Consider the following 12030-nt stretch of genomic DNA (forward strand, 5'->3'; position numbering starts at 1 on the left):
CTGGACTGCAATGGCAGGATGTTTGCTCACTGCAACCTCCGCCTCCCAGGTTCAAGCGATTCTCCTGCCTCAGCCTCCCGAGTAGCTGGGATTACAGGCATGCGCCACCACACTCGGCTAATTACGTATTTTTAGTAGAGACAGGGTTTCTCCATGTTGGTCAGGATGGTCTCGAACTCCCAACCTCAAGTGATCCACCTGCCTCAGCCCCCCAAAGTGCTGGGATTACAGGCGTGAGCCACCGCGCCCGGCGTAATTGCTACTCTTTATTGAACAACATGGATTAACACTTTGAAGTCTCACCACACCACGTGAATTAACTATTATTAACATGTCATCCATGAGAAAAAAGAGGCTTGAAAAAGTTTAGAAACTTGCTTAAGGTCACACTGCGGTGGAGCCTGTTATTGCAGGAATCTGAAGAATGAAGTCACCTTTGAATAGAAATGAGTAAGACTCCTTCTCACTATTTTTTCTTGAGTTTTCATTTAGCTCTTGCAAAATCTTTGTTCTTTAGACCAATGACTCCTCATCTTGATATTGTAAGTGGGGGAAATACCCTCTTTCTTCACTTTGGAAATTGTTCAATCTCTCTTTGGAAGAAACATGATTTTAAACTTTCTGAACGCTCCTTCTGTCGAAAAATCCGCGCGGGAGTCCTGGGGCACATTAATAGGTTCAGTGAGGACTGTCATTCGAAACGGAATGCAGGAACTAAGATTTTTTTGTTTTTCCGGGAAGAAAACACAACGAGTTTAGCAGAGGGGAGGATGGTCCTTCTGTTAGGTGCACAAATCCTAAGACTTGAGGGAATTTGACTGCTCACACTTAAGACAGCTGCGGGTGACTGTGTTGCCCACAGCTAAGATGGCTGCTGATGACCATCCCCTTTGGCTGGGTCTATTCTTTTGCTCGCTAGTATTTTCATCGAGAATTAAAGAGAATAAAATTTAGTAAAAGTTGGCACCTCTTTGCTAAGTAGATAAAATAAGAAAGTGGTACTGTTTGTTTAGAAAACCTTCTACCGCGCAAATTGTTCTTTCCCTTAACCAAAATGGTCGTTAAGGTTGTCCCGAGGTTTGAAGCTTCCAGCCCTTAACTAAGATGGCGCCTGGAGGCCTGTTAAAAATTAGCTTGCCCTTTTTTCTGCCCTCTACCAACACGGCTTCCGTGGCTTCGTTCACGTGACATTCCTGGACTACGGCGCGGGAGAGGGGGTAGGAGGGCCCTTGAAGGGTGCGCGTTCCCGTGGCGGTGCACCGGGTAGGTTTCAGTCAGAGTCACTATGGCGGCCGGCGCTGGCAAGGTAAGCTGAGGCGGCGGTGGCGGCTAAGGAGGTAGCACCCGTCGTGGCGTCCTGGCTCCAAATCTTCGCAGCCTCCTTGCGGAGAGGTCGGCGGAGGTCGTGTCTAGCGGTGGGGGCTGGCGGGGGTCTGGCTGGAGGAGCCGAGGGCTGAGGCTGGCGGGCTGAGGCGCCTGACGGCCGTTTGTTTTGATATTTTCCCCACCAGGTCGGAAAGTTTCCTGCCTCGTCGGGCGCAGCTTGAGCTTGCCCCATCGGCCGCGATCGGTGGAGGCTGCGGCGGACCCAGCCCGGGGCCTCCAGGCCTCTCCCCAACCTCCGGGCCAGTCTCCCTCCCCCACCTTCTCGTCCGCCGGGTGCTGCGGCTGCCGTCCCTGAGATGCGACCCTCGCGGGGGCGACCCTGAGGGGAGGCGGCCCATGTGCTGAGCGGCGGACAGGAGCCCAGGCGTCCGGGGACCAACTTCCTGCCGCCTGGGAACCCGCGCCTCCCTGTGTCGCGCCTCGCTCGGTCAGCACCGGCCTGCGGAGCCGGGTCCCCGCCCTGGTCGCGGGGACGCTCACCAGGTGCCCGGGAGTCCCGACTCGGCTACTGCCCGCGCCCTGCCGGCCTCCACGCCTCGCGCGGAGGACCTCAGCCACCGCCGCCTCGGATCGTGCCAGGCCGGGGACCGCGTCCCCCTTCCCGGGGCGGCCTCCGCGCAGCAGGGGCGATGCAGACTGTCCCGCCGGCCGTCTAGAGCCTCTACACTGCGGGCAAGGACGGGCGGTGACTGCCCAGAGGTGCCCGGCCACACCTTCCTTCGGCCCAAAAGGACTTTCCTGGCCGCGCCGAACCGACCCTTCCTTCATGCTGCAGTGCTGCAACGTTTCCGCCACCGAGGGGGAAAAGCGGCCGCGATCTCAAACCAAACACAAGAATTGGCGTGTGACTCATCTGCTTGGATACCTCCAGTCCCCAAACTGTGTTCCAGGAGTTTTCTTGGCGGAAGCTGCCCGATGTTTGAGCCTTTTCTTCCCAGAGAAGAAGATGGACTGAAAGCTGCCAGTTGGGGACTTTTTGTGACCAGGGCGCTGCTGGGTTTTAAAGGAGGTGATGGGGCTTGCGCTGGCTTGTCTTCCCACCCAAGTGAAGAGTTGATGTTCACTGGTTATGCTTAGACAATGTGCAGTTTGTGTTAATTTAAAATTTTGGGTGGGATAGGGGGATAGGCTTGTGAAGGGCAGTCCGGATCCAGAGGAACTCCTCTTTGTTCCTGGTAGGAGAGACACCCCCAGTCTATCCTCGATGCCGTCAGCCTTGGCCATCTTCACTTGCCGCCCGAACTCGCACCCGTTTCAGGAGCGTCATGTCTACCTGGACGAGCCCATCAAAATCGGCCGCTCAGTGGCCCGCTGTCGACCAGCGCAGAATAATGCCACTTTTGATTGCAAAGTGCTGTCAAGGAACCACGCTCTCGTCTGGTTTGATCACAAGACGGGCAAGGTAATGTCACCACATTGTCCAGCGGCTTTGTTTAACAAACTTGTTTCCCCCGCTTTGCCCTTTCTGAGAGGCCTAATGTATGCAGGATCCCAGGGTTTGCATCCAGAAGAGGCTTTGCGCAAAGCCACGAAACAACTGTTTGTGTGCCTGGTTCTAGTGGAAATTTGATTGAGGTGGTTGAATGGAAAACAGAGAAGGTATTGTAATTAAAAGCCTCAGGAAGTCTATGGCATCTTGATAACGGGGTCATTCCCAGTGAAATACCAAACTAGATAGTGAAACTTGGCGTCTTGCTTTCAGTCTGCTTGGAAAGGTGAATTCACAGTTCAGCGCTTTATTAAGCAAGCAGGAGTTGTCAGAGCAATTCGGGGAATCTGTGGCCATTATTATCCCAGGGCTCCAGTGTCTTAGTAGTGAAATGTAGTTAACACATAGCTTTAGGTGAGTTCAGATCAGGACCTTTCTAGTAAGGACAATTGCTGGTATAAACCTAAGATTTTTGAAAGGTTTGATACATACTTGCTCTTGAAGGAATAATTTGCAATAATCAAAGCTAATTTAATTAAGCATGAACAATTGTAACTTTATATATTTTCAGAGTGTTTTTTACAAGTTGGAGAACATACACATACTGCGTTTGAAAATCACTTTTTGATGTTCCCTGCAGCACTTATTAAGTACTTAGTGCATTCTTACAGAGGTGCTATTCAAAAGTTAGTGTTAGGAAATAAACTTATTTTCTGAAATTATACCCTATTCTGTCAATTATAGCATTACTTAAATGTGATGGGATGAATTCAGTGCTTTTCATTTTAAGCGTAATCAATTTAGTATTTTTATGTTTGTATTGTAAGTTACTATACACGTATGTGCTTTTAAGAAATGAAAGAAATTAAGATCCTTTCCATTTTAAAAAACTGTTTATTTATGTTTATGGATAGTATACTAAAGAGCTCATCTTTGTGCCTAAACCTCAGGTTTTTAGCTGAGCTACTGAATCAGTTCCAACTTTAAGTTATGTAAGACTAATAGGACTGTCTCAGGTTTCACCTCCTGACTTTTTGCCCCTTCTTTCTGAGTTAAATAATTAAATCTTTCTTAAAGGAAGAACTTAAGTCTTCAAGAATATGTTTTGAAATGAAAGAAACCTGAGCCTTAAAAGAAGAGAAAAAAATGATACTTCGGCAGCTACTGATTTAAGGAATTATTTTGTAAATTATTTTTTGAAGAAAGGAGGAAAAGATTGTCCAAGTGCTGTGTGCTGCATAATATCTATACTTTATTCTACGTGTAGGAGTGTAGGATGAGAACTGAAGAATATGTTAACTTTTCTGTATAACACCAGATCGTCATTTACCTGTGGAGCAGACCCTTCCTCCCTACCCCCAAGCTGAACGTAGGGTGCCTAATTTTTTTTGAGACAGATTTTTGCTCTTGTCACCCAGGCTGGAGTGCAGTGGTGCTATCTCAGCTCACTGCAACCTCTGCCTCCCAGGTTCAAGTGATTCTCCTGCCTCAGCCTCCCAAGTAACTGGGATTACAGGTACATGCCACCACGCCCGGCTACTTTTGTATTTTTAATAGAGACAGGGTTTCACCGTGTTGGCCAGGCGGTCTCGAACTCCTGACCTCAGTTGATTCGCCTGCCTCAGCCTCCCAAAGTGCTGGGATTACAGGCGTGAGCCACCGCACCTGGCCCTCATAATTCTTTAAAATGAATATTCATAGAGCTCATTTTTCCAGCAGTTGAATTTAAATATCAGTTTACTACTAAGTAGTGCCTTAACTCAACCAGCTTTTACATTTTTGCCATTTTATGTTCTTGGGCAACAGGTCTAAACTAATTAGACAACAGGTTTGCTCACGGTACATACTCTGCAAACGCACTTTGATTAAACACTCAAAGGGAACTCTCATTTTTTGTTTTACTTATTTGAAAAATACTGATTTCATGCACAGTGCTTTCCATGGCCGTAATAAAACTCTCACAATAGGTTATTTTGAGATAACTAAGAATAGATCAATAGTGACTGTTTCATGAATTGAGATGACATGTTAATATTTGTTCTTTTTTTTTTTTTTTGAGATGGAGTCCTACTCTGTTACTCAGGCTAGAGTGCAGTGGCGCAACCTCAGTTCACTGCAACCTCTGCCTCCTGGGTTCAAGCAATTCTCGTGTCTTAGCCTCCTGGGTAGCTGGAATTACAGGCACGTACCATCATGCCCAGCTAATTTTTATATTCTTAGTAGATACTGGGTTTCACCACGTTGGCCAGGGTGGTCTTGAATGCCTGACCTCAAGTGATCCACCCTCCTCGGCCTCCCAAAGTGCGGCCAACGTGCCTGGCCATGAAATTTGTTCTTCAGAAAAACTTATCTTTGAAGGGTAGATATGGCTTATTTCTACCATTTTCACTTTTTTCCCTCTTCTGCTTTATTAGCTAAAATAACACGCAGGCTATGAGACCACTACTTTAGATATAGATGTAATTATTGATTATTATACCACTTAATCTAGTTACAGCAGATACTCTGTCAGATCTTACCATGTCATTGAATTGCTTTAGGAATTAACTATTTAAAGTTTTGGTTTGGACAGATAGTAGGTTTTATTTGAGCATCTATTATGTGCCAGACACTGTGAGGGACACAGTTCCAAAGAAAACCCACAGCATGACCAAATAGTTCTTGTATGAAATGTGCATTGTCTGTAGTCCCAGCTACTCGGGATGCCGAGGCACGAGGGTTGCTTGAGCCCAGGAGTTCGAAGTTTCAGTACTGGGATTATGCCACTGCACTCCAGCCTGGGCGTTAAAGCAAGACCCTGTCTCTTAAAAAAAAAAAAAAAGAAAGAAAGAATCCCTTTAGGCAAGGAGTTTTGCTCTTGTTGCCCAGGCTGGAGTGCAGTGATGCGATCTTGACTCACTACAACCTCTCCCTCCTGGGTTCAAGTGATTCTCCTGCCTCAGCTTCCCGAGTAGCTGGGATTACAGGCATGTGCCACCACGCCTGGCTAATTTTGTATTTTTAGTAGAGACAGGGTTTCTCCATGTTGGTCAGGCTGGTCTTGAACTCCCAACCTCAGGTGATCCACCCACCTCAGCCTCCCAAAGTGCTGGGATTATAGGTATGAGCCACCGCGCCCAGCCAGGTTTTTTTTTTTTTTTTCCCAAAACATCTGGGGATGATAATGGTACCTATTATTGGTTTGAGAATTGAGGTAATTATATAAATCACTTAGCACCCTGTCCCTGGCTCTTACTAAGCACCCAGTACTTACCAGAGAGGGTGTTTAGTGGGGAAGAGGGAACTATTTAGACAACACTTTGCAATTTGCTATAGTGCTATGGAGTCTTAGGAAGGTAATGAGAAATTACTTTCTTTAATGTGATAGCATATATAGAAGAAATTTTTTTTTTTTTTGATACGTGGCTCTGTTGCCCAGGCTGGAGTGCAGTGGTGCAGTCTCGACTTATTGCAACCTATGCCTTCTGGATTCAAGGGATTCTTCTGCCTCAGCTTCTCAAGCAGCTAGGATTACAGGCATTCATCACCAGGCCCAGCTAATTTTTGTGTTTTTGGTGGAGACAGGGTTTCACCATGTTGGCCAGGCTGGTCTCAAACTCCTGACCCCAGGTGATCCACTTGCCTCGGCCTCCCAAAGTGCTAGGATTACAGGCATGAGCCACTGCGCTTGGCCAGATGAAATTTTTTAAATTGAAACTGATGTAGTTGATAACTTTGTGCAAATTGGCAATTTAACTGGGAGGTCGAAAATTGGGGTAATATGTGCTTTGGATGACTTTCACTTTGTGGTGACTGATGCATTCTGCATTGTCCATTATGGGAGGCTCTTTAAAAGTTGGAAGAAATAGGTCGGGCATGGTGGCTCATGCCTGTAATCCAGCACTTGGGGAGGCTGAGGTGGATGGATCACGAGGTTGGGAGATTGAGATCATCCTGGCTAACACGGTGAAATCCCGTCTCTGTGAAAAATACAAAAAATTAGCTGGGCGTGGTAGCATGTGTCTGTAATCCCAGCTACTTGGTAAGGCTGAGGCAGGAGAATTGCTTGAACCTGGGAGGTGGAGGTTGCAGTGAGCCAAGATCGCGCCACTGCACTCCAGTCTGGGTGACAGAGCGAGACTCCATCTCAAAAAAAAAAAAAAAAAAAAGTTGGAAGAAATAATAAACACTTGAAACTTTATGATTATTCAAATGATACATGTTCATTTTAGAATATCTGCAAAATGTAGGCAGGTGGAAATCTAAGTGACACTTTTTAATGCTAAGCTCATGGAATATCTTATTGTATAATACTTAAATCTGCATGTTGAAGGGTGACAGGTTTGGCACAAGGCAGAGTTTCATAATCTTTCCCAAATCATCTTCTCAGTAATGTAGCAGTTGGATATTGCCTTGCTTGGATGCTGGCCCTATATGTTATCCTCCATCCTTTTTGGAAGTCACGCTCTTCAAATTAGATGGCAGATAGTAGAATGTTTTTTTTTTTTTTTTTTGAGTCAGAGTCTTGCCCTATGTCCCAGGCTGGAGTGCAGTGGCGCAATCTCGGCTCACCACGACCTCTCCCTCCTGTGTTCAAGTGATTCTCCTGCCTCAACTTCCCGCATAGCTGGGATTACAGGCATGAGCCACCATGCCTGGCTAATTTTTTGTATTTTTAGTAGAGACAGGGTTTCACCATTTGGCTGCGCTGGTCTTGAACTCCTGACCTCAGGTGATCCACCCGCCTCGGCCTCCCAAAGTGCTAGGATTACAAGCCTGAGCCACAGTGCCCAGCCTAGAATGGTTATCAATCCCTCTGTTGATTCAAGGCACCATTGAGCAAGCAAATCTACCCATATAGTGGTTACGTAGAAGGGATAGTGAGTGGACTCTTCTCTTGTGATTTGGATGGCCCTATTTGATTTGAGGCTTTGGGGTACTGGTGACATGCTAGTGGTTGACATAGCAGTCTAGTTCCAGTCTCATTGAAGTTTACTTACTAGTGGTAGTAGTTGTCTACTTCTAGTCTCACTTTTAATTTAAACTTAGTGCATTTTTTTTTTTTTTTTGAGATGGAGTCTCGCTCTGTCACTCAGGCTGGAGTGCAATGGTGTGATCTCGGCTCACTGCAACCTCTGCCTCCTGGGTTCAAGCAGTTCTCCTGTCTCAGCCTCCTGAGTAGCTGGGATTATAGGCACACACCACCATGCCCAGCTACTTTTTTGTATTTTAGTAGAGACGGAGTTTCACCATGTTGCATAAGCTGGTCTCGAACTCCTGAGCTTAGGCAATCCACTCGCCTTGGCCTCCCAAAGTGTTAGGATTACAGGTGTGAGCCACCGCGCCTGGCCTAGTGTATCTTTTTGAGCACCTGTTCTATCATGATTTGTTTGAGTGAAGGACATAGTGGTAGAGGGGGAGAAAATGACACAAACTGGTAAGAATTTATTTCTTCTTTTTAGGAACTTTTACACTGGATAGAGAAGGTGACTGTGCACTTTGAAAATAGTTGAGATAGGTGATATTATATAAGTTTCAATGGCAAAAGAGTGATGACATTTGACTTTAAAATTAGGGGTGGGTAGATAAGAAAAGGTGTTTTTGTTGTTGTTTTTATTTTTTTGTGGGGATGAGGATGGAATAAAACAAAAGCAGATAATTTTGAATGAGCTTTGCATTTTCCAAATGCTGAGGAAACTCACTTTGTTGGATTAGAGAGTTCTTTGAAGAGTAGCCAAGGGTGAACATCTGTTCTGTGTGATGTTCTTATTTGTCCCTCGTCTTTGTAATTAATTTTCACACTCTGGAAGACAGGAACGTTTTCCTACTATCTTGTATAAAGTAGTTGTTGAATAAATGAAGCTGACTGGATAGTGTGGTGCCAGGTTGTGAAGTGCCTTGTTTACCAAGCTAAGGATGTAGACCCTTGGGTTATGGAAGGCCTAGGAGAGTTCTGAGCAGAGCACTGACATACCAAACCCCTATTTAATAAAGAGTGGGCCTGGTGCAGTGGCCCACGCCTGTAATCCCAGCACTTTGGGAGGCCGAGGTGGATGGATCACCTGAGGTCAGGAGTTTGAGACCAGCCTGGCCAACATGGTGAAACCCCATCTTTACTAAAAATACAAAAACTAGCCAAGTGTGGTGGCATGAACCTGTAATCCCAGCTACTTGGGAGGCTGAGGCAGGATAATCACTTGAACCCAGGAAGGAGAGGTTGCAGTGAGCAGAGATTGCATCTTTGCATTCCAGCCTGGGCAACAGAGCGAGACTCCGTCTCAAAAAAAAAAAAAGAGTGATACAATAGTGATACAATAGCGTATGTAGAGTTGCCTGGAACAAGGAAAAATGAGTAACAGCTTAACTAACACTCTTGTACTAACTGTATACTGGGCCCTGTTCTAAGTGCTTTACATGTTAACTTATTTAATCCTCAAGTAACTCTTTGAGGTGCTTGTTTTTTCCACATTAACTTGTGGGGAAATTGAGGCACAGAGAGATCTTGGTCAAGTTCACAAAGCTATTAAATGGTAGAATTGAGATTTAAACTCAAGCTCATAACCACTGTGCTATTCTAAGGCTTTGTAATACTTTAGATATGATGTGAAAGCATAGACCAGGTTAACAGTAGGAATGAAAATGATTAAATGCCAGAAAAGAAAAAAAGATAAGAGTATTAAATTAACTTGCACATTAGGACTTCGGCAAAGAGCAAGGTCCTATGTGAACTGAAGATTTTAGGGAAAGTTTAATGGATGAAACAGTTTCATGGAAGAATGCAATTTAAACTAGACCTTAGGACTTTTAAAAAGAGGAAGAATGGCCAGAAACAGTGGCAAATGCCTGTAATCTCAGCGACTTGGGAGGCTGAGTCTGGAAGAGTGCTTGAGGCTAGGAGTTTAAGGCTGTAGTATGCCCAAATTGCACCTGTGAAAATTCACTGCACTCCAGCCTGGGCATCATAGCATTAATTTGTCTCTAAAAAAAAAAAAAGTTCAAAAATTTGTATTTGCCAGGGGTGCATCAGGTCTGTAGCCCCACCTACTTGGGAGGATGAGACAGGAGGATCACTTAGGCCAGGAGTTCAAGGCTATAGTGCACTATGATTGCTCTAGCCTGGGTGACATAGTGAGACCCATCTTAAAAAAAAGGAAGTGGGATTAGGGGATAGATTGTAGTTAGAGTCAGTCTGGGAAAGGAGTTTTGGGTGGGAGGAAGAAGCAGGGATGATAATATGGCATGTTCCAAGGACATTGCAAGAAAGTCATTGTGAAGAGCCTGCTGAATTTGACCACCAAGATTGTTTCTTCTTTTTTCCTCCACACATCTAAACATGACCACAAAGATCCTAGCCTCAGCTTTTGGGAGAATGGCAGGTCATACATTCTTTTATTTTTTGTTTGTTTGTATGTTCATTTTAACAGAAGTTTTTTGTTGACAGAAGTATAAAGGTCATTAAGCGGTGCTGGTGTTTGTGAGAAAGCCTTTTACTTGACAAGTTGTATTTAAGACACGTAATGTGAACATGTATAGAAAGCCAGATTGTATATTTAAAGCACGTGTTCATTTCCTTCTATATTACTTTTCATACTAGTGGGAAATTGATAAAATATTTTATCTGTGATTTCAAGTTGTTAAAAATATTGATGGTGTATATACTTAAAGCATTTTTTTTTTCCCCAGTTAGTTCTTTGACATTACTCCTTAGGTTAAATTCACTCTTTGCCCTTTTAGGCTCCTGTCTGGTTTTCTGTTTTTTTTTTGTTTTTTTTTGTTTTTTTTTTGAGACGGAGTCTCACTGTATTGCCCAGGCTGGAGTGCAGTGGCGCGGTCTTGGCTTGCTGTAAGCTCCGTCTCCCGGGTTCACGCCATTCTCCTGCCTGAGCCTCCCAAGTAGCTGGGACTACAGGCACCCGCCACCACGCCTTGCCAATTTTTTTTTTTTTTTTTGTATTTTTAGTAGAGATGGGATTTCACTATGTTGGCCAGGCTGGTCTTGAACTCCTGACCTCGTGATCTGCCCGCCTCGGCCTCCCAAAGTTCTGGGATTACAGGCATGAGCCACCGCGCCCAGCCTAGCTGTCGGGTTTTCTTAAGTGATATTTCTGCTAGAGCTTAGTATTTATTCTTTTTGGTAAGTAGGGAAGAGAATGTCATTTAGAGTTTTAAGTGAAAAGATTGTGATGTTAACTCTTAATGTATGTCAGTTACTTGATAGTTACTTGAATCAAGAAAAATGATAGCATTTATTAGCAGCTGAAACGTTCTAAGTTTACAGTCCAGACTCTTTCCTCTTGTCGGGTACATGCTTCTCTTACTGCTACTCTATAGATAGATAAATAGTTTACACCTTTGCTTAAAAATCTTTGACGTCTCATTAATTTTTACCATTAAAATCTATATCGTATTTTCTTTTTTTCCAGCTCTCTCTTTTATTACTGTTTTTTTCTTCACCCCAAACTTTGTGTACTAGCTCTATGACAGTGTTCACTGTTCCTAGAACAAGTGCCTTTTTTTACTGTTTTGTCTTCTAGAATGACCTCTTCTCGTCATCCCTTAAGGCTCAATTCCAATGTGAAACCATCCCTGACTCCCTTTAACTGAAGAATTAATTGCTTCTTCCTCTGTACTTCCATTTAACTTTGTGTATAATTTCTTTATTTCTTTTTTTTTTTTTAATTTTTAAATTTTTTATTTTTGAGACAGGGTCACCCAGTGCAGTGGTGCGATCTTGGCTTACTGCAGCCTCCACCTCATGGGTTCAAGCAGTTCTCCTGCCTCAGCCTCCCAAGTAGCTGGGATTACAGGCACCCACCACCATACCTGGCTAATTTTTGTATTTTTAGTAGAGACAGAGTTTCACCATGTTACCCAGGCTGATCTCGAACTCCTGGCCTCAAGCAATCCACCTGCCTCAGCCTCCCAAAGTGCTAACATTACAGGTGTGAGCCACTGCACCTGGCCTGTATGTAATTTCATTATGGGACATAAACAACAAAATAACTGTGATGCAAATATACTATTGTCCCATCAGATGTGAACTCTTGAGAACAAGAGAATAGGCACTACATACATGTTTGAATGAGCGAAATGTGAACAATGGAGCGGTCTGTATTTCTGCAAACCTGTGCAGTGTTCGAGGGCAAAAAGTCATTCAAGTTAGTTCTTAATTGGAGATCATGGACTCAATTATCAATATGTAGTCTTTGTATAAGTCATTATTTATTGAGAACTTG

At 44.4% G+C, this 12030-nt stretch overlaps 1 protein-coding gene across 32 annotated transcripts in view; it reads left to right on the top strand.

The window, feature by feature from the left end:
- The first annotated feature begins 2590 nt into the window (after window positions 1–2590).
- SLMA (sarcolemma associated protein) overlaps window positions 2591–12030 on the top strand; it is a 180010-nt gene continuing 170570 nt past the window's right edge. For all 32 annotated transcript variants that reach the window (XM_011743042.2, XM_011743026.2, XM_071091956.1 and 29 more), the window contains exon 1: window positions 2591–2788. In XM_011743042.2, coding sequence (XP_011741344.1) covers window positions 2591–2788 — 198 coding nt within the window. The remainder of the gene's footprint in view (window positions 2789–12030) is intronic.

Source organism: Macaca nemestrina, chromosome 2 (genome assembly GCF_043159975.1).
Source record: "Macaca nemestrina isolate mMacNem1 chromosome 2, mMacNem.hap1, whole genome shotgun sequence".
Taxonomy (NCBI): Eukaryota; Metazoa; Chordata; class Mammalia; order Primates; family Cercopithecidae; genus Macaca; species Macaca nemestrina.